The 19,325-nt window shown below is 52.3% G+C and overlaps 3 protein-coding genes, 1 long non-coding RNA gene and 4 other non-coding genes across 8 annotated transcripts; 7 read left to right on the forward strand and 1 right to left on the reverse strand.

The window, feature by feature from the left end:
- The first annotated feature begins 3,929 nt into the window (after window positions 1-3,929).
- Window positions 3,930-6,774, forward strand: LOC121333600. Its single transcript, XR_005952319.1, has 5 exons — window positions 3,930-4,140; window positions 4,542-4,605; window positions 5,187-5,232; window positions 5,597-5,700; window positions 6,327-6,774. It is a non-coding gene; the product is annotated as an uncharacterized LOC121333600 (long non-coding RNA).
- Window positions 4,210-4,352, forward strand: LOC121333601. The gene has a single exon (XR_005952320.1). It is a non-coding gene; the product is annotated as a small nucleolar RNA SNORA16B/SNORA16A family (small nucleolar RNA).
- LOC121333602 lies at window positions 4,940-5,070 on the forward strand. The gene has a single exon (XR_005952321.1). It is a non-coding gene; the product is annotated as a small nucleolar RNA SNORA44 (small nucleolar RNA).
- Window positions 5,271-5,388, forward strand: LOC121333603. Its single transcript, XR_005952322.1, has one exon. It is a non-coding gene; the product is annotated as a small nucleolar RNA SNORA61 (small nucleolar RNA).
- LOC121333605 lies at window positions 6,128-6,198 on the forward strand. Its single transcript, XR_005952324.1, has one exon. It is a non-coding gene; the product is annotated as a small nucleolar RNA SNORD99 (small nucleolar RNA).
- A 1,084-nt stretch (window positions 6,775-7,858) lies between the features above and the next one.
- LOC121333596 (ras-related protein Rab-42-like) lies at window positions 7,859-9,226 on the forward strand. The gene is made up of 2 exons (XM_041400109.1): window positions 7,859-8,118; window positions 8,812-9,226. The coding sequence occupies exons 1-2, from the start codon at window positions 7,859-7,861 to the stop codon at window positions 9,224-9,226; spliced, it is 675 nt and encodes a 224-aa protein (XP_041256043.1).
- Window positions 9,227-9,742: 516 nt separating this feature from the next.
- On the forward strand, window positions 9,743-11,221 carry LOC121333595 (ras-related protein Rab-39B-like). Its single transcript, XM_041400107.1, has 2 exons — window positions 9,743-9,972; window positions 10,789-11,221. The coding sequence occupies exons 1-2, from the start codon at window positions 9,758-9,760 to the stop codon at window positions 11,219-11,221; spliced, it is 648 nt and encodes a 215-aa protein (XP_041256041.1). The 5' UTR covers window positions 9,743-9,757.
- Window positions 11,222-12,650: 1,429 nt separating this feature from the next.
- On the reverse strand, window positions 12,651-19,303 carry TAF12 (TATA-box binding protein associated factor 12). Its single transcript, XM_041400095.1, has 6 exons — window positions 19,190-19,303; window positions 16,183-16,434; window positions 14,922-14,999; window positions 14,066-14,180; window positions 13,791-13,879; window positions 12,651-13,113 (listed from the first exon to the last, which is right to left on the reverse strand). The coding sequence occupies exons 2-6, from the start codon at window positions 16,348-16,350 to the stop codon at window positions 13,078-13,080; spliced, it is 486 nt and encodes a 161-aa protein (XP_041256029.1). The 5' UTR covers window positions 16,351-16,434; window positions 19,190-19,303; the 3' UTR covers window positions 12,651-13,077.
- Window positions 19,304-19,325: the final 22 nt, after the last annotated feature.

A 19,325-nucleotide genomic window follows, 5' to 3' on the forward strand; every position in this document is an offset into this window, starting at 1 on the left:
TGCTTTGAATTTTTCTCATGCTGTGCCCCTGACTGTGCTGCTGTCTCACCTTCAGCTGCTCTGAATGTAAGGAAAGGAATGTTCCCTGTGTATGCCAGGAGTTTCAGAAGCAGCAGAGGTGGAAGAGAGAAGAGAGCAGAGCTTTATATTCTCTAATGTGGCTGCTCAGCTCAAGATACCCCCTCTTCTCGGGAAGTTCAGCAGAGTGGCATTAAAGAAATGATATAAAGAAGGGCATTTAAAACACTTTCTAGATCATTCTGTTACTGTGCTGCCCTGTGTGCCTGCCCTTCTCCTATTTTGGAGTTGTCTTTTCCTACCTCCACGAATTTTGGCTTTTACAGTGTAGCCATCCCAGTTTGCTCCAGGGGGTGAAGCCACATTTATTTATCAATATAAATTTATTCTGCTGTTCTCATCTGCCCAGCATTGCTGTCTGTGGAGTATTCCCTAATGCCTGGATAAACTATGTCTATGCAAGTGTCTCTAGAGGAGAGAAGAGCAGGTTATCAGGGATCAGACAGCAACCTTTGGGAAAATCCTTTTGCTCTCTGCTTTTGTTTTGTGATGGAAAGAAAAATGGTATATATTAGTCAAACCCACCCTAACCCCTAATTCCTGGGAGAGCTGGGCATGTACAGACCCTTGTGAGGAATAATTGGGGAGTGCAGAAGCCAGCAGAGATGACCTGCTGACTCCTGTTTACTGGTGCTGCAGAGCTTAAAATAGCTCCAGCTTTTGTTTCAGGGGAGAGGTTGATGCGAGGCTCTGGGCCTCATTCCCTGGAAGTACAAGCCAGGCTTTTTGGGTTGGTTGGAAGAATCTCAGCCAAGGTTGTTTGCAGCTGTTAAATCTCTGCATTGTTTGGGTCTGGAGTTTTGGTTTTTTTTCATATCACTTACTCTTCTTAATGTTCATTTTCAGCTCCTGGCCATTATTGCTGTGTATGAAGCACAGGAGAGGCTTTTATATGGAGCTACAAAACAGCCACATCCTGGGATTTGTAAGCTTTGCCTTTTGGAATCCCAGTCAGAGTGTGGGATTTTGTTTCTCCTGGATGGCTGCAGGAAGAGCCTAGATTAGTTACCATTTAGTGTCACACAGGATGAAAGACAAGGACTCCATGTAGTAAGGTAAATTCTGCTTTTATCTCTAAGTGCTGAAGACAAGAAGTCCAAGGCAGATCATATCACAGCTCCTGAAAAGTGCATCCATATCGGCCACAGAGATCAAGAAGCACTCTGCCCTTCAGCAGGCAAGGTTTATAGCAATTCCAAAAACAACTCAAATGTTCTTACTGTGTTCTTTGATGAAGATGCAATCCTCCAATTTAGATTAAATTGTGGGGACTCTATTCCCATTTGAGTTACACAGACTGGGAATGTTCAGCAGAGCTGGAGGGACACGGGTGTTTTAAGACACAGAGTGGTGATTTCCAAAGGCTGAGCTCTGAGGCTGTAGGGGGGCCTCTTGCTATTAGTCCGTGTTTAATTAAAAGCATGACCATACACATTGGGGTGGCCTGGGGACGATCCTGACCTGCTTCCAAAGGGATCAGGAGTCTGGAAGCATTTCTGTAGCAAATGATAAGAGGAGCTGACAGTGATTTTTTTTTTTTCCATGTGAGTCTGACTAGAGAAAATTCCTGTTACTTGGATCAGTTTCTGGAGACAGGTTCATATCCCACACACTGAGACATACACAACACCCTTAAGAATTTCTCTAAATTCCTTTTGAGCAACAGAGATAAATATTTGACTCTAATCTTTCTGTACTGGGTATCTCATTACTGGCTTGTTAACCTTCAGCTTTTGCTGAAGAAGATCTGACACAAATTTTTACTGTCCAGCCTTGCTATCTCCCAGTGATCTTGTAAAGCTTACTGGATACACCCATTTCTGGATTTAACTTGGGATTTGCTTAACCATCAAAGTAATTCAGTGGCAGGATGGGGTGTGAATTTGAAATGCAGCAGCAGAAACTGATAGAGCTGCTTCAGGAAATGTCACTGACAGAGCTCACTTTCTTTTTTTTCCTGGCTAGAGCATTTTTTTCAAAAATACCTCCTTTTTTTTTCCTTCCTTAGCAGTTATTCCAAGTCAAAATGGTTTTTCCAAGTGCAGTCAGTTTTTTAAGAAGGTGTTTGGGGTCCTGCTCAGCACACACTCATTTTTCCCAGGCACGTGGTGGGATTCTCAGGGTGTTCTGTGCAGTTCTGTTGGATTTGATGATCCATGTGGGTTCCTTCCAAATCAGGATGTTGCATAATTCTATCATTCAAAGATCATGCTGATTCTGCTGTAAAATTTCCAGAGAAGAAGCAATGGTGGATAGCACAGTTGGTAGAGTTGAGAGCTGACCATGGCCAAGACTTACTTCGGCCCCTGGATGTGTCCCAGGGAGCCATGGGCACAACAATCTACCTGGATCGCTCCTGCACGCCTGCTTTTCCTTACTGATCGTTTTCACATCTCTGTGCATCGTCTGCTCCCATCTGTCGGGTGCTGGAACTGCAGCCTCTTCCAGCATGTGCTCTCTGGCCTGTGCTGTGCAAGAGGCTGGTGAGAGATTCTCGGGAGGTTTCATCAGGTTTCATGGACATGCAGTGGGATTTTTCTCTGCCACTCTTGGATCTCCATCCATCTGGTTTTGGCAGGCTGAGGTCTGCTGGGCATCCACTGCTTTTCATTGCTCCTCTCTGGGGATTCTCCCAGTTCAGCATTTGGAAGAGTTTTTTCCCAAGCAGTGTTTGCCAAGGTTTGAATTTTTGGGATTTTTTGGATGATTTTTCCTACAAAAATCTCCCAGGATTTACTCTGCCCTAGGATTTGACATGATTTTTAGGCTCACATTGTATCAGTGACTGTGCCAAGGAGACTGCAGGGATTGCCTCATGACTTGGCGGAGCAGCTGTGAGATCCATGGAGGAGGAGAATGGGAGCAGGTGCTTGTACCTTGTCCCTGACAGCTTTGGCAAGGACTGTCTTGGGGAGGGCTTGGCCACAAAAAGTTTGGGGCTCGTTCCCAGACTTGGCCTTAAGTGGGTGAGTGTTTATTTTGTTGCTGATCTGCCATGTTTGGAGGGAATTACCAACTCAAAATGTCATTGCTGAACACTGGCAATTTTTTCATCTGTTGGTTTGCTCAGAACAGATTAAAACATGACCATCCTTTTTGCCCTTTCTCCAGGACTTAGGTAGGAAGCACTCTCAGGCTTTTCCAGCTGTTTTCCCACTGTGGTTGTGCCTTCAGCATCAGCACCAGCAGCTGTTCCAGCACTCCCTTCCAGCCCATTGACAGGTGCTGCCATTTTAAATCCTTTCCATGAATTATGAACCATGAACCAGGAGATTTACAGAGGTATTGTGTTGGGAAACAGACTTCTGTTTCCAAGAACCTTTCCTTCTGTTCCCCGAGGGTGGTGTTCCCCCCCCCACCCCCAACCCCGTTCCAAAAGGGAGGAAGGAGAAGGGGAAATGCAGCTGCTGTTTTCAGCTTTTCAAAGAGCACCCCTGGTGTGGACCTTGCATGGAGAAGGAGAGAGAAATTGTACTTGTCCCACCCGGACTGGAGAGTCATTTAGGTGGGGTGGGGGTGTGCAGTTGCTCCCAGTGCTAGTGGGGGTTGTTGTGAATCATGGGATCTGAAATAGTTTGGGTTGGGAGAGGACTGAAAGCTCATCTCGTTCCACCCGCTGCCATGGGCAGGAACACATAGAGCAGGTTGTTCAGGAGTCTTTTTTATGCTTTGTGATGGGGTGGAGGGGGAGACTGGAAGGGGGAAAGGCAGGAACGATGACTGGGACTGTATGCGGCGCGACCTACAACTCCCAGAAGCCTCTGCGAGAGAGCCCGGCACCAGCAGCCAATCGGAGTCCGTGCTGCCGCGCTATAAAAGGTGGCCGCGGAGCAGTTTCCGCCTCTTTCGGCCATGGCGGCGAGCTATGGTGGTTGTGCGGTTGCCGTCGGGAACTATCCACCGCCATCCTTCGTCGCTGGGGTTCTCCCGCCGCATCGGCTCCGCCGCATCGGCGCCCTGTGGGCATCGCGTCCGGCGGCGGCGCTTCGGTGCGCTGCGAAGGCTGCGAAGGGCAGCGCGACCTTGCCCCCGCCGCCCTCCTCAGGCCGGGCCCGGCCCCGGGTGAGTGAGGGACCCCCGAGGCCGAGCTAATGCCCTGTCCCGGGACAGGCGGCCGCGGGCGGAGGAGCCGCCCGGCCCTATCGAAGCTGCGTCTGTCGGTGCTGTGGTAGATGCAGTCAAAAAGGAGCCGAGAGAAAAGGGATTTTCCTCGACGGTCGCCGCTCAGTTGGAATCTTGATAACTGTCCGGCAACATTTCGGGAAAGTACAGAGCCTGCCATGGGCTGGGGGGGTTACTGCTGCTGGAAGGAGGCGGCCGCCGCAAATCCGTGCCCCTGGGGTCCGTATTGATGCACGGCGTGGGAGGAGGGGAAGGGATGTATCCCGTCTTTCTGTAGTTTTGTTTTAACTAACTTCTCTTGCAATTTACTTAAATCTCAAGACTCTCTTCTTCACCAGCAGCATCCTGGTGTAGAAGGTGATCCCGGGACATGGGATGGCTGGTGACAGCCTCAGCTTTGGGCAGGTGAGATGGGCGATCCAGGTTCTGGAGTCCTCTGTTGAGCGGCTGAGAATTGGTTGGTTTTGTGGCCTCCCTGGACCAGAGTAGGAGCCAGCAGCGTTTGCTGCCCTTCTGCTGTTGGGCAGTGCTAGCACGTGTGCATCCTTCATAGGGCTTGTCCTTGGGACTGGACCCTGCAAACTCCCTTAGTTCTTGCCCCATCCAGATCATGTGTGGGTGAGATACGGGCAGTTCCTCTCTCTGGGGCTCCCTAGAGACAGAACAGGGTGTCAGCCCTGATCCCAGAGCTAGTCAATCACTGTGTCACAGACTTTACTGGATAAACTCCTGTGTTTACCTGCATGTTAATCCAAGAGCTGTGGCTCCATGCAGTAGCTGCAGGTCTCCAACAACATGCCAGAGCAACGGGAAGGTCTTTGACTGCTGGGCCTCTTCTGCCTTTGACTGTCACTCACCCCTCCAATACGTTTTTGGAAATTGGGCTGTTTCTTGCTTGGGGTTCCAGGGTGAAATGAGTCAAAGGTGTGCCCACAAAAGTCTGCAGCCCACTGCTGATATTGGGGGTATGTTGTGATGTCTTCCAGGAGTCCTGGGTGTTCCAGAAGTCACCCATCTGATGGATAAACCCAGGTGAGAGGGTAGTACTTTTGTTGGATCTCCACAGCTCATCCCTCCAAATCCCTTTCCCATCAGATCTGAATACCGATCTTGTGGTCGAAAAAGGAGGAAGAGTAACATTCATGCTGGTCTTGGGCTCTCTGCAGGTGTGTCCTGGCTGAGAGGGGCCACTAGGAAGACAGGCTGTGCTGGCCTCTCTGTTTTGGGAATTCTGGTTGGGAAGGAAACTCCTGGTCAGGAGAAGGGGTAAACATTGGGCACAGGGGGCAGACATGCCATGAGGGTTGGGGGGCTGGAATTTGTCAGGAATATCTGAGCCATGGATTTGCAGTGACCCACTGGCTTCAGGCACTAAACTCTTGCTCTGTTTTTTCAGCAATAATTCTGTGGAAAAAGATGAGAACCTGTGAGCCCTGTCCCAAGAGCTTCAGCTTGCTTCCCATAGGACCTGAGTTGTGGTGAAGCTGCAGTGCAGAACATGTGAGTGTCCTGGGGAACTCCTGGTGTTGGGATGGGCAGTAAGGGTAAACTAGATACTGAGAGGAAATTCTTGGCTGTGAGGTTGAGGAGGCCCTGGTTGCCCAGAGAAACTGTGGCTGCCCCATCCCTGAAGTGTCCAGGGCCAGCTTGGATGGGGCTTAGGTCATCCTGGTCTGGTATCCCTGCCCATGGCAGGGTGTGGAATAGGGTGAGCTTTTAAGGTGCCTTCTAAGTCAAACCATTCTGGGATTGCGTGATCTGGAGTGGGGTCTGGAGGATGGGACTGTTCAAGGTGACTGTGCTGGAAGTGGCCAATTTTTCACCTGGACTGTGCAGGTGGGAATGATCAACCTTGTTTCAGAGGCTTTTAATTGACCGGAGTTGACATCTGTGGTGCGGGGTGTGGGTGAGATCAGTGGCAGTGCAGCCTGGTCTGTGATGATTCCCGAGTCTGGAGACTGTTGAATGAGTCCTGCGGATATGGGGCTGAGGCCAGGCATAAGCTACCCAAAACCTCAGGGAGGGGAGGGGACGTCCAGGAGTCCTGGAATGTGGATGGAATCTGACACCGCACTGAGCCTGACTGCTCATCACTCAGCTGGATTCTTTTTTATCCCTTTTTTCAGGTCTTAAGCAGAGGGTGAGCCATCCCTGAGGGACTTGGTGCTGCAGTGCCAGACTGTTCTTTCCCACCCCTCACCTCCAGAAGTGGGAGCTGTGCAGAGCCAGATCCTGGCTCCTTCCTGAGCTATGAGTACCACCAAGTGGGATTAGCCACTTCTGGGCTCCACCTGCAGTGGAGGGAGATGGAACTGGCTTGGCTCCAGGTGTTGCTGAAGCTCCAGTTCAGATGCTCCACCTGGAAGAACAGTCTGTTCCATGGAGTTTTCTCAGGAGGGGGTCTGGATATTAAATACTTTATTAGAGCAGGGAGCCAGTAATGCCAAGGTGGTGGGTTTGATCCCTGTATGAGCCACTCACTTAAGAGCTGGACTCGCTGATCCATGTGGTCCCTTCCAACTTGGACTATTCTGTGTGTGTGATAGGATTTTGAATAAATGCAATTACTTCAAATCCTTGTGGTGTCTTGTGTGTGTGAGTTGCATTGGGATGGGTGAGGCTGGGCTGGCTCTGAGCCATGGAGCCTGAGCATCCCCTTCCAGTGGAGTTCACCAGTGCTCAGAGGCAAGTCCTGTGTTTGCTGCAGCACCCTGGCAGTGGGTGTTCCCCACAGCCCTCCTCAGGGGTCCCTGGAATGCAGAAACACCTGGGCCTCCATGGAGGTACTGGAGCAACTTCTTGCAACCTTGGGATGTTCCAACACCCTCAGCTGGAGCCTTGGTGATTCTGGCTGCTTGTTTCCTCACCATGAAGAAAAATGGGTTGTAGGGAGCCAGAGCCTCTGAGTTGGAGCCACTCTTCTGTCCCTGGATGGCTGGGCTGTGGCAAAGTCTCTGAACTGGAGGTAAAATTTTGTCATGGAATATTGAGCTGGTGCCTCAGGCTCCTCTAGTCTACCTGCAGGTCTTGAGAGGCCTTCCCCTGTGGAGCATCTCGCAGCTCTACCAGGACACCAGTGAGTCTGTGCACTCACTGCCTGGCTGTCCCTGTTGTCACCAAAGCCAGGCAGTGGAGACATGAGGGGCTGCCAGTAGAGGCGGACATGTGCAGCTGGCATGTGGCAACACAACAACATCCTGGTGACAACCAAGACTAAATGCCAATGTCATTAGGGCTGAACCCGTATTGCTGCTAAAGTTTGAAATGCTGGGCTGTTGCTAGGATTTGTGTTTTGGAGTTTGGTTGTTGGGAAACAGGTAAATGGATAAAAATTGCTTTAAAAACAAGGGAATTAAAAAGTCAAATAAATTAATTCAATGAGTTTCCTAAGTGGGTAAAAGAGTTATGCAGCAGCTCCGATCCCTTTTTTGTATGTACAGCTGGGAAGAAGACAAACTTCTTTCCTCAGTGTTACCGGGAAGGATGAGGACAGAGCTGGCAGCTACTCCCTCCCTGGGACAGTTTGTTTGTCTGTCCAGGTGACTGCAGGCCCAGAGCTGTCCCTGTCCCCAGGTGGGGTGGGGACAAGGGTGGAGACCTGTCCTTTCGCTGCTAGCACAGCAGGAATGCGGTGGGTTGGGATCTAGTCAGCTCAGCCATGGAGACAGTGGCAGATTCCCCCCTGGATCCTGACCCTGAGGGATACTTCCAGTTCCGTGTCATCGTGCTGGGAGACGCAGCCGTGGGCAAGTCCTCACTGCTGCGCTGCTTCACGGATGGGCCGGGTGGGGGTCCTGGTGGGGCAGCCACTCCAGGCCCCACCATCGGCGTCGAGTTCTACAGCCGGACTATCCTGATGCCACCCGCCGGCAAGGCCAAGCTGCAGATCTGGGACACGGCTGGTCAGGAGCGGTTCAGGTGAGGTGGGTGTGTGGACCCCAGCACCCCACTGAGTCATCCTCCCACTCTGGGGTGTTTGTAAATCCCCAGCTGGGTATGCAGGGACAGACAGCAATGGCTCACTGGGATGGTGATGCTTTAGGGGCCAGTGAGACCTTGTGCTGAGCTTGCAGTGACACTGGAGCTGTTCAGGACAGCAGCCAAGGGAGCACGGCCGGGTGCTTGTTGCCGTGGGCTGGGGCTGGATGGTTTCTTTCCTGATTGCATCAGGCTGGAGTCAGAAGCACCTGGGAGTGTGAGAGAGGCTCAAATGGGGCACAAAGGGCTGCAGACCAAAGTGCTGTGGCTGGAGCTGGACTCCCAGGCCCTCCCCATCCCGGGAACCTTTTGGGAACCCCAGGGTTGGCTCTAGTGGTGCCCTATTTCTGCCCAGTGCTGCCCCACCCCCACTGCATCTGGGGCTGTTGTAGCGGATAAACGGTACCACAGAGACTCTGACAACTCCACAGGTTTCCTCTGGAGCTCCCCCAGTCTGGGGAGAGGGATGCTGAACAGAAAAGAGCGGTGTAAATAGACAAGACAAGACAGGTCTCTCTTTTCAACTACTGGGGGTCCAAGCTGTTACCCAAAAATCTCAAGACAAGACCCATCCTAGGGCTGTCGGTGTCAGAGCTTCCCAGTATCCTTTGAAAATCTGCTGGGTATGCCCAGATCCATCACCAGGTCCTTCTACCGGAGTGCGGCGGGAGTGCTGCTGGTGTTTGACCTCACCAACCGGGCATCTTTTGAGCATGTTCCTGAGTGGTACCATGAGGCTGCGGGGGACCGGCTGCCTGCCTTTGTCCTGGTGGGACACAAGTGTGACCTGGTGGCCAAGCGAGCCGTGTCAGCAGAGGAAGCTGGACACCTCGCTGCCACTCTGGGCATGGCCTTCGTGGAGACCTCGGCCCTCAGCAACCTCAGCGTGGAGTTGGCCTTCCAGACACTGGCTGGAGGCATCCAGCAGGCGCTGGCCAGGGGGATCCTTGCCCCACACCAGGGATGTGATGGCATCAGGCTCATCCCCAGCCAGAGTCGCCGCCAGCCCCTGGCAGGGAGGGAGCCCCAGGAGCGCTGTCAGTGCTGATGGGGATAGGGGGACATGGGACCCCAAATTGTGGGGATGCTTCTCTCTCCACCCAGAACCTGCAGCCCTTGGGTGATTATGGGATTGGGTCTCCCACCTGGGCTTGGGTTTATTTCAAACCTTAATTTGGGGGCTCTGAAAAAACAGTGCTCTGCTGTAGGAGTGTTTTTAATAAACCTAAGTGTTTTCCACACTAAATAAAGGCTGTGCCGAGCACTGCATCCCAGGCAGAGGCACAGCACTCAATCCATGGCATGGGGGATCCTCTGCTTTTGGGGGCATTGCTGGTGGGGCAACGGCTCCCCTTGTCTAGGACACTTTTCAGGGTGTCCTGTCCATGGGAAAATGGGAGCAGGCACCCCTGAGTGCTTCCTGCTGGATGGAGCCAAAATAAAGGGGACAAAGGGGCTCCAAAGGGACCACACAGCACCAATGGTACAGGGAACGCCTCCTGGGTGGAGGAGCTCCCCGCCTGCCTGAACACGCTCCTGGTGCGGGGGTGGCAGGTCCTGGCAGGCACCAGAGGCACTGATGGAGCCACGGTGGCAGTACCAGTTCCGGGTAATCATGCTGGGGGACTCGACAGTGGGGAAATCCTCACTGTTGCGGCGCTACACCGAGGGTGTTTTCCTGGACGCTGTCAACCAGACGGTGGGGGTGGACTTCTACGTCCAATTTGTGGAGCTGGAGCCGGGTCTGCAAGTGAAGCTGCAGTTCTGGGACACAGCCGGGCAGGAGAGGTTCAGGTGGGTCCATGGGGTCAGGAGGGGTGGTGGAGATAGGTGTCCCCCTCCAGATTTGGGGTGGAGTGTTGTGATTCCAAGCCCAAGGAGGTTGTTGATGTGGCTGTGTTTCCACTTGTCCCTTTGGGTAAGGAACCACCATGTCAAGAGCCGAGGAAAAGGAGCCCTTGGGACTGCCTTGTAAGCCCTTGTTCCTGCTCTGAAGGGGGTGCAGTACTCCCCCAAGAACCCCCCTGCCACACCAGCTGCAGAGGGGCTGGAGAACAGCTGGGAGCCCACTGAGTGCTGGGCAAAACATCTTCCTCAGCTCAGCTGCTAGGAGCCTTCACACCTCACTGTGGGGCTGTCTCCACCAGCCAGGCAGCTCCTGGTGACAGGAAAGCTTGGGAGATGTGGCTGCAGGGGATGGGAAAGTGGCAGATCTGGGTTTGCAGGAATGGGAAGGTTCCAGGACTGTTGCAGCAGAGATGGGAAAGTACTGGGAACATGGCAGCAGGGACAGAAGAGTTCCAGGACCATGACAGCAGGGATGGTGGAGCCCTGGGAACATGGCTGCAGACACAGGGGCACTTGGGGGCTGTGGCTGCAGGAGACAGATGTGCTTAGGTGGCTGAGCACAGACAGAGCTGCCCCTGGAGCTCTTATTGACACAGCAAAAGGCTGATTCTCACTCCTCTCATGGTGCTTTGAACACAAGGTGCTGCTTGCAGGAGCAGGTCCTAGCCAGGGCCACTCTGTAGGCAGGGAACATGCTCCCCGAGGTGACACAGGAAACCCCAGGGGCCACTCACTCCCCTGCTCTTGGTGTCCCCACCCCAGGTCCGTGACTCGCTCCTACTACCGCAACTCGGCTGGGGGAATGCTGCTTTTCGACATCACCAACCGCTCGTCCTTTGAGAGCATCCGGCAATGGCACCGAGAGGTGACTGACACGATCCAGCCCTTCCGCATGGTCTTCCTGCTGGTGGGACACAAGAGTGACCTGGCTGGGCAGCGCCGGGTGGGCCAGAGGGAGGCGGAGAAGTTAGCAGCCTCACTGGGTGTCCAGTATGTGGAGACCTCAGCCAAAGATGCTTCCAATGTCGTCCAGGCCTTCCAGATGCTGACGGTGGCCATTTACCAAGCGCTGCAGACGGGGCGGTTGGTGGCCACTGAGGCGTGGGACGGGGTGAAGAGCAGCATCCCACTGCCAGTGCTGCCCAGGGCTCAGGCACTGGAGAAGGAGGAGAAGCGGAAGAGATGCTTGTGCTAGAGCTGGGGACACTGGCAAGGCAGGGACATGCTGGGCTCAGGAGGGGAAATGGATATGGAGCAGCCAGGCACAGGCAGGGGTGGCATGGCTGTATTAAATACCTCTGGTCACCCTCTGCCTGCTTGTGTTTTCCTGGGAAAAAGGAAGCTTGTTGGAAGGGTGAAGTCCTCAGGCGGAACCCCACAGGCCTGCAGAAGTCAATGTCACCCCTTCCCCTATTCTCTCTTGTACTGACTGAGATCCCTATCATAAATCCCTGAATCTTTAAGTCTTTCAAAATAGAATTAAAAGTGACAAATTTATTGTAGAACTCAGATGATGTATCTGCCACTCCGGCTGAGTACACGCCTAGCTGAGTCCAACACAAAAATAACCACATACCATTCTGAGGAAATGCCCACTTTCCCTTTCAGATTAATCTTCATACAATATAAATTGAAAAAAAACCCTCTCTGCTGCAGAGAGGTGCAGAAAGGAGCTCCCCAGGCTCCTCACCCCACACCGACACGAGCAGTGAGCCCGGGATAGTCATGGAAGGACCTGCACCCACCCTGGCTTCCCCTGCAGGTACCGGGAGCCTCCAGAGAGATGGAAGAGGAGGATGAGCCCACCTCTGCCTAGGGCTGCAGGAGCCTTCCTGTCGCGCAGGAGTTTGCAGTGCTGTTAACCCCTGCATCCCCACAACACAGCCCCTGCAGCCTCCCTGAGGTCTGAGGAGAGCAGTGGGAATAGGGGCATGTGATCTTTTCTATGTCCAGGCACAGACAGAATCAGGGGCACCCTGACATCCTGCTTTGTCACAACATCCCCCTCCCAACAGTCCAAATATCCCAGCAATGGCTTGGAGGTCAGGAGGGAAGTGACCTGGCCATCCTGACTGGCAGGTGAGGGACTGGCCAAATCCTTGTGATCTAGAAGGGTCTGGAGGGGAGGAAACCTTTGGAAGAACAGCTGAAGGCACTCAGTTTGTTCACCCTGGAGGAAACGGGAGACTCACCAGCATCTGCAGTTCCTCCCAAGGGACACCTCCAATCTCTGCTCCCTGTGACCAGAGACAGGACCGGAGGGAACAGCTGAAGCTGTGTCAGGGGAGGGATAGACTGCATACTAGGAAACAGTTCTTCCCTCAGAGGGTGCTCGGGCAATGACCAGGCTCCGCAGGGAATAGGCACAGTCCCAAGGCTGCCACAGCTCAAGAGTGTTGGACAGTGCTCTCAGGCATAGGGTGGGATTGGTGGGGTGTCCTGGGCAGGCCAGGAGCTGGACTCAATAATCCTTGGGGATCTTTTCCAGCTCAGGATATTCCACGATTCTGCTCCCTGTAAACTCCCAGGAGCTCTCCCACAGAACAGCACCACACACAGAGCTGAGGTGACAGGGACCCTCCCTGCGCAATGCTGCCTGAAGAGCACAAGCCTGTGCCAGCAGCTTAGAATAATTTCTTTATTCATGTAAAACAAACGCAAGTATTTATATAAACACTGACATTACAAAGTACTGGAGCAGGTAGGGGCAGGAAGGAGGAAACAAAAACCTCTACAGATACTTCTAATACTGTCCCACACACAATCAAATGCTCTGTCCCTTGGATAATCACTTGTACAATAAACCACTTTCAAGTCACAAATAAAAGTCTGTTTGAGATATGTCGCATTCTGAAGAGGAACGAGAACAGGGCGTAGAATGTTTTTGGCAGGTCTCCTCATCAAGTCAAGATATTGCTGCACCATTAATAAAAAATAGATGCTTCTCTGTAAAGCATTAAAAAAATATCCCACAGGTGACATCATGGAGGCTTCAGTGGAGCGGCAGGAATCCCAAACTGCACTGGTGGTGTCTCCGGCTGTGTCCAGGGGCTATTTCTTGGTCGTTTTGCGGATCAGTGCCATTCTCTGCAACAAGAGAGGGAAAACCATGGGAAGCTGAGCAGCTCAGAGCAGGTGACTGCACAACCACCCACAGCAGAAACAAGGCATCCCAGGTGCTCCCAGGACGCTGTCTGACTTGCTTCCACACAGGTCTTTCAGGTCTGTTTGAATCTTAATGGGTTCCAGGCTGAAGAGGAGAAGGAAATATCTGTGCTGCTCCACCTGGCAACCTGGGGCAGTGGAATCAAAGCCCATCTCAAGGTCCCTCTCTCTGCCCAGTGGGAGCTGCAGCATCACTCACGAACCCACTGCAGGGCAGCTCCTTCTCAGTTCTCACCACAGCTTAAAAACCAATGGTCCAATGCAGTTTAAAAGCAAAATTAAGGGTGTTTTCAGTCCCTTTGCACAGAGATGGGGTTGCCAGGGGCAGCCGAGAAGTGCCTGTGTGCAGCTCCTTGTTGGTTTTAACCCTCCCAAGCTCCTCAGCACCAAGAGCTGCTGCTTCTCTTTGGGCAAAGCCAACATAGCTGAGGAGACACAGCAACCTCAGCCCACTGCACATAACAGGTCAGGAGGCTCTGGAAGTCATTTCCAGTCTGAACAACTTGGAAGAGGCCACAAATTCACAATGCCAGGAGGCCATGACCACCATCCTCATATCAGCCTTCCATGTAATTCCTGGTGTTGTGAGGGCTCCTTACCTGTTTGTGAGCTTCTGTAGTGCAGGCTTTTTTGTAGGGCCTGATTTCTTCAGAACCAAAACCCGGGATCCACATGTTCCACTGGCGCTCTGGAATTCACAGAATGGTTTACGTTGGAAGAGACATTAAAGCTCATCCAGCTCCAACCCCTTGCCACAGGCAGGGATGCATTGTCTACTCACAGGCTTCCACCACAGCACCGCAGCTGTGCCCTGACTCCAGGAGGAGCTGAGAGCTGGGGGGAGAAGGGAAAAAACCAGGTAAGAGTCACTCACCAAGGTGCAACTGGACATCTTTGACTTCCAGAGTGTTGGACTTGCGGTGCCGTGCGAGCTGGCAGGCGGCCGTCACCACACTCTCAATGAAGTCATCGGCGATCTGTAGCAGCATCTGTGGTGGAACAAGGGCAACAATAGGTCTGGTCAGCACTGAGCAGTTGAAATTATGTGGGAAGATGAAAACAAGCCCTCAGAAGCTGGTATTTAGAATTACAGAATATCCTGAATTGGGAGGGACCTGCAAGGATCATCCAGGCCAGCTCCTGGCCCTGCACAGGACAGCCCAGCAATCATCATCCTGTGCCTGAAAGCATTGTCCAAATGCACCTTGAGTCTGGCTGCCTGGGGAGCCTGGGCAGTGCCCAGCACACTCTGGGGGAAGAATCTTTCCCTGATCCTGACCCTGCCCTAGCCATTCCCTGGCTCCTGCCCCTGCCATAGGGAGCAGAGGTCAGAGCTGCCTCTCGGGAGGAGCTGCAGCCCCCACTGAGCTCTGCCCTCGATCTCCTCCGCTCCAGCTGAACACACCAAGTGTCATCAGCTGCTCCTCTTGTGGGCCCTCCTGGTCCTTCCCCATCTTCAGAGTCTCCTTTGGGAGCCCTCTAATAGCTTTAGATCTTTCTTATATTGTGGTGTCCAAAATTCCACTCAAAGGAGTGAATTTCACAGGTGTTTGCTGCAATTGCTGTTTTAAAAGCCTTTTTGGGACTGGGATGCAGAAAACCAGGGATGGCTGAAGGCTGCATGGGAAAAAAAAATGTTACATGAACCAGTGCTCCCTGCTTGGACAAAGGCCCACTGATCCGTGACAAATTACCTCTTCCTGCAGTCCCTTCCATGGGTTGGAACCTACCTCTTCCACGTCTTCATCCAGCTGCTCGTTCGGATCCACCTCACGCACCAGGTCCTGCAATTTCTTCTTGGTTAAAACCTGGGCGTGTGGGAGGAGAGGAAGGATTTACTCCCCTGCTCCAGCAAAGAAGCTGCCCGTGGAGCACAGCCATAACTACAACCACCTCCTCCCCCATGCCCCCAGGGCCGAGTCACACTGTTGACACAGTCTATCAGCTCAGGAATGGTAGAGATAAGAAATATCAGGTGTAAGGAGTCATTTTCAAGCACCAGTGGTTGCTCAGGACAGCAACTGGAGTGGAGCAGCCAGAATAAATGTTTCCAGCATGAAAATGCTGCTGGCAAGGAATGGAAAAGCAAAACTACAAGTGTTAAGATGCAGACAGCAAGTGCAATCAGTGTATCAGTGACTAAAGTTGTGCCCAGGGCATGAGGGAAGCATTTCCATGGCTCTAGCAGTTATCAGCTTTAGTGCTTCATATGGAAAACAGAGTTGTGGGAGTGCTGGGTTATTCCAGGGCAGTCAGACCTGGCAGGAGCAGAAACCACACTGGGCTGAACAACAAGATGCCGAGTCTTAACAGACATGGATGGAAGTTGTCAGCCTGGTCAGGTCAACCAGACACAGATGGGAAATTCCTGCACTTCCTCATTCCTTCACTGTTGTGGCTGTTTTATGCTGGGGTTTAGCGAACTTCCTAAGAGTCCGGGTGCCAGCAAAGCCATCAGGGAGCAATGCCAGGACATTCCCTGGGCAGCAGCTTGTTTTATGTGCATCAGAGGCTCCATGCCAGGTTGGGGTGGAAGGGGCCTTAAAGCTCATCCCATTCCACCCCCTGCCACGGGCAGGGACACCTTCCACTATAGGCTGCTCCAAGCCGCATGAATCCTGGCCTTGGACACTCTCAGGAATGGGGCAGCCACAGCTTCTCTGGGCAACCTGCACCTCACCACCCACTTCTCCCCATATTTTTCCCATCTAAGCCCCACTTAAAAATAACTTCCCCCATCACACCCCAATATACACTTTCCTAAGACTGGAAAAACCTCTACACCTGCAGCATCCAAACCCCATCCAGCCAGGAAGCACCTGGGAGAGAGAAACTCTGTGAGGAAGTTTTGTTCACTCAGTAACTGGTAATTTAATAAACATTATCTTTCTGCTGGTGATTTAAAGAAGGCAAATGAAGACACAGGCAAGTCTGTGATACTTGTGATGCCCGAGCATCATCCCTGTTGTCCCAAACTCAGAATGGAATTACCTGGTTGCTTTCAGGACTGAGCCGCCCTCCTCCACTGGGCGTTCCTGGCATCTTTGCCACAGTGGTGCTGTTGGCCATGGAGCTCTGTGGGGGGGTGCTGGCTGGTTCTGGCTTGATTGAGGAGAAGTTGGAGAGGTTGATCAAGGCAGATGCGCCAAACTGGTTCATAATCTGTTGGGCTTTAGCTTTTAGATCATAAAGCTTGTTTAGGTCTTGCTTCTTCTTGGGGTTCTGAGGATCCAAAACAATCAGCTGGAAAGGGAGAGGAAAGCCATGGTTAGCAAACAGAAGGAATTCAGCAGGGTGAACAGGTCTTTGTCCAGAGAAAACTGCAGTGTTCTGACAGGGCCTGCAGTTTAATGATCAGGAATCTCTGCTCACAGCATGAAGGAAGAAGTGATGCTTAGTAGCAGAGAAAACCTTCCCCGGTGTACAGAAAATTAAGTTTTCCAGCATCAGAGTGGCTGCACGCTGGTGACAGCACTGACCCACCCACCCATTCATCCCTTGAGCTGAACCCCTCCACATCCACCCTCACACAGCCTTCCTGACCATTTCCCACAATGAACAGAGCACTCAGAGCAGATTTTAACTGCTGGACATGGCTTTTTCCTGCTGCAGTAGCATGGAATCCCTCATCCCCACAATCCAGAGCCCCCGAGAGAATGCAGGACCCAGTCTCCCTGCAGTCTCGCTTTTGGCAGCATCATGCTCACAGCCCAACCTGCAGTGAGCCCTCCATGTGGGACTGACAACATTGGTTCATTTTGGGTTCTGAGAACACAATCTGGTGCTCAAAGGGAGAGAAACATATGTGTTCCCATACCAGGCAATTGGCAGCCACAGGAAATGGAGTGGGATTTATGGAGCTCCCAGTGGTGAGCTACAAGTGGATTGTGTGGTTACACAGATCCTCCAGGTGCTGAAGTTACTAAGGTTGTTGGTCATGGGGTGAACACTGACTGGCACCTCCTCTGTTTCTGCTCTAAGCCTCAGGCTCAATGAAGTTTTGCTCTGTCTTCACTGCTTCATGACAGGAAATTCATCCAAACCTTGCACCTTCCACTACCACAACCACCGTGGGCAGCATTGATGGGTCTGTCACAGGAAAGAGAGTTTAAGGAATGTTTTGATGGCAAAGCCTCTCATGGTGGGGCCAGAGATGGCTGAGAAGCTAAGGCTGAACTCACAAGAAGTGTTTGTTTAATCAGTTTTAGGGACATTCACATACAGTGTCTGCTCCCTAATCTACAAATAGACATTTCCCTTCATGACAGCAAGCCTGGTTAGTTTGGAATAATTCATATCAAAACCCACACGAGAAAGTACATGAGAGAATTCAGAAGCTTTAGTGCTTCACTCCAATACACACTCATGCACCTGCAGACATGGAGCCCTTTGAGGGGAATTTATGTCCCTGACACCCTTCTGCAGTGCTCTTGGTAAGTTTCCAACTCCATTTTAATTGAATTGACAATGGAAAATCATTATGCTACACCCTAAACCCTCAGCTAGCACTTCTGGCTGAAAAGTCCAGCACAAGATCAAGAGAGACCTTCAGTCTTGGCTCTAGCTGGGGTTGATCTCAGGCTGCTCACCCCATGCCTCACTTCAGAGATCCACAAAGCAGGAACTCCTACTCACTATGCAGGGAAGGAAGCACTGAAATCCTTGGACACAAAGCCCCAGTATCCTTGGGCAGAAGCACTTTAGCAGCATAAAGTCTTTTTTTTGGTTTATTCCCAGTTCTTACTGCACCCTTCACATGCCACTAAGATCCCTGAACACAAACTCATGGGAGGAGCAGTTTCACAGGATAAATCCCATCCCCATTTACTTACAACTATCTGAGTGTCTAGATCTTTAATTACATCAGCAACTGCTGTGAGCTCAGCGAGTGAAGCCACAGCCCACACCCTTCCCAGAATGTCACCAGTCAGTATTACCTACTCTGGCATCCTCCTCTTCCACATAACTCTCATTCCTACAGAAACACCAGATATTTTTTGTATCACCAATTCTGTAGGAGATGGTTACAGGAAACAAATTGTCCTTACTACAGTGCTACAGATTGCATTGTTAGAAAAGATCACACAGTCCCTGCTGCAGAGGACAAGCATCCCACAGGATTCCGAAGAAAAATATGGTCAAACTCTATTTTTCTGCCAGGAAACAGAGAATCCTGGTACCTGCTGATGAGCAAGTAAGCCCAGATCCTCACAGCAGCAGCTCCCTCCAGGGCAAGAGGAGGTTTGGGTGCTGCGATCAGCACCACAAATTGTTCAGTTCTGCCACAGCACAGCATTAGAGGCGTAACTAAAATCCACGTTAATGACAAACAGCACATTCACTGGAGTGCTCAGGGGGCTCCCACTCCCATTAACCATAGTGATTTTTACCAAATATCTAAATACAATCATAGAATCTCAGAATGGTTTGGGAGGGAAGAAACTTTAACGTCATCGCATTCCATCTCCTGACACAGGCAGGGACACCTTCCACTGTCCAAGGTGGCTACAAGCCCTGTCAAACCTGGCCTTGGGCACTTCCAGGGATGAAGCAGCCACAGTCTCCCTGGGCCCAGGGCCAGATCTCCTTGTGCCAGGGCCCCACCACCCTCACAGGGAGGAATTCCTTCCTAGTATCCCACCTATCCCTGCACTCTGGCAGTTGGAAGCCATTGTACTTTCCCTCTAGGTCCTTGTCCAAAGTTCCTCTTCAGCTCCCCTGGAGCCCCTTCAGGCGCTCTAAGAATCTCCCCGGGGCCTTCTCTTCTGCAAGCTGAACATCCCTAGCTTAAAGCGCTCACCCCACGGCGACAGCCGGGACGGGAACGAACCCCCCTCCCAGGGTAGAACGTCCCCGCCGGGAGTCGCGGGGCAGAACGAAGGTCACCGACCGCCACCGGGACCGACTCAGCGCTCACTCTTGTGCTCCCTCCCGGATTCGCAACAGCCGATGCAGAATCCCCAGGTGGTCCGCACAGCCCGCTCGAGCCCCCCCGTACCTCCCCATGACCCGCGGGCAGTCCGCAGCCCGGCCGCCGCCACCGCCGCGCTCCCTCCGCCGCCCGCCGACACTCGGCAGCGCTTCCGCTTCCGGCCGTCGCCGCCGCCAATGGGGAGCGAGTCCCCTGCGCGCGC

Source organism: Onychostruthus taczanowskii, unplaced genomic scaffold, assembly GCF_017590055.1.
Source record: "Onychostruthus taczanowskii isolate IOZ18803 unplaced genomic scaffold, ASM1759005v1 scaffold171, whole genome shotgun sequence".
Lineage (NCBI taxonomy): Eukaryota > Metazoa > Chordata > Aves > Passeriformes > Passeridae > Onychostruthus > Onychostruthus taczanowskii.

Excerpts from the sequence above, each read along its gene's own strand:
- LOC121333596 (XM_041400109.1), top strand. The coding sequence starts at position 7,859 with ATGGAGACAGTGGCAGATTCCCCCCTGGATCCTGACCCTGAGGGATAC. Across the intron at positions 8,119-8,811 it reads GCTGGTCAGGAGCGGTTCAG|ATCCATCACCAGGTCCTTCT; the intron begins GTGAGGTGGGTG and ends GGGTATGCCCAG.
- LOC121333595 (XM_041400107.1), top strand. The coding sequence starts at position 9,758 with ATGGAGCCACGGTGGCAGTACCAGTTCCGGGTAATCATGCTGGGGGAC. Across the intron at positions 9,973-10,788 it reads GCCGGGCAGGAGAGGTTCAG|GTCCGTGACTCGCTCCTACT; the intron begins GTGGGTCCATGG and ends TCCCCACCCCAG.
- TAF12 (XM_041400095.1), bottom strand. The coding sequence starts at position 16,350 with ATGAACCAGTTTGGCGCATCTGCCTTGATCAACCTCTCCAACTTCTCC. Across the intron at positions 13,880-14,065 it reads AGATGTCCAGTTGCACCTTG|AGCGCCAGTGGAACATGTGG; the intron begins GTGAGTGACTCT and ends TGTGAATTCCAG. Across the intron at positions 13,114-13,790 it reads CTACAGAAGCTCACAAACAG|AGAATGGCACTGATCCGCAA; the intron begins GTAAGGAGCCCT and ends CTCTTGTTGCAG.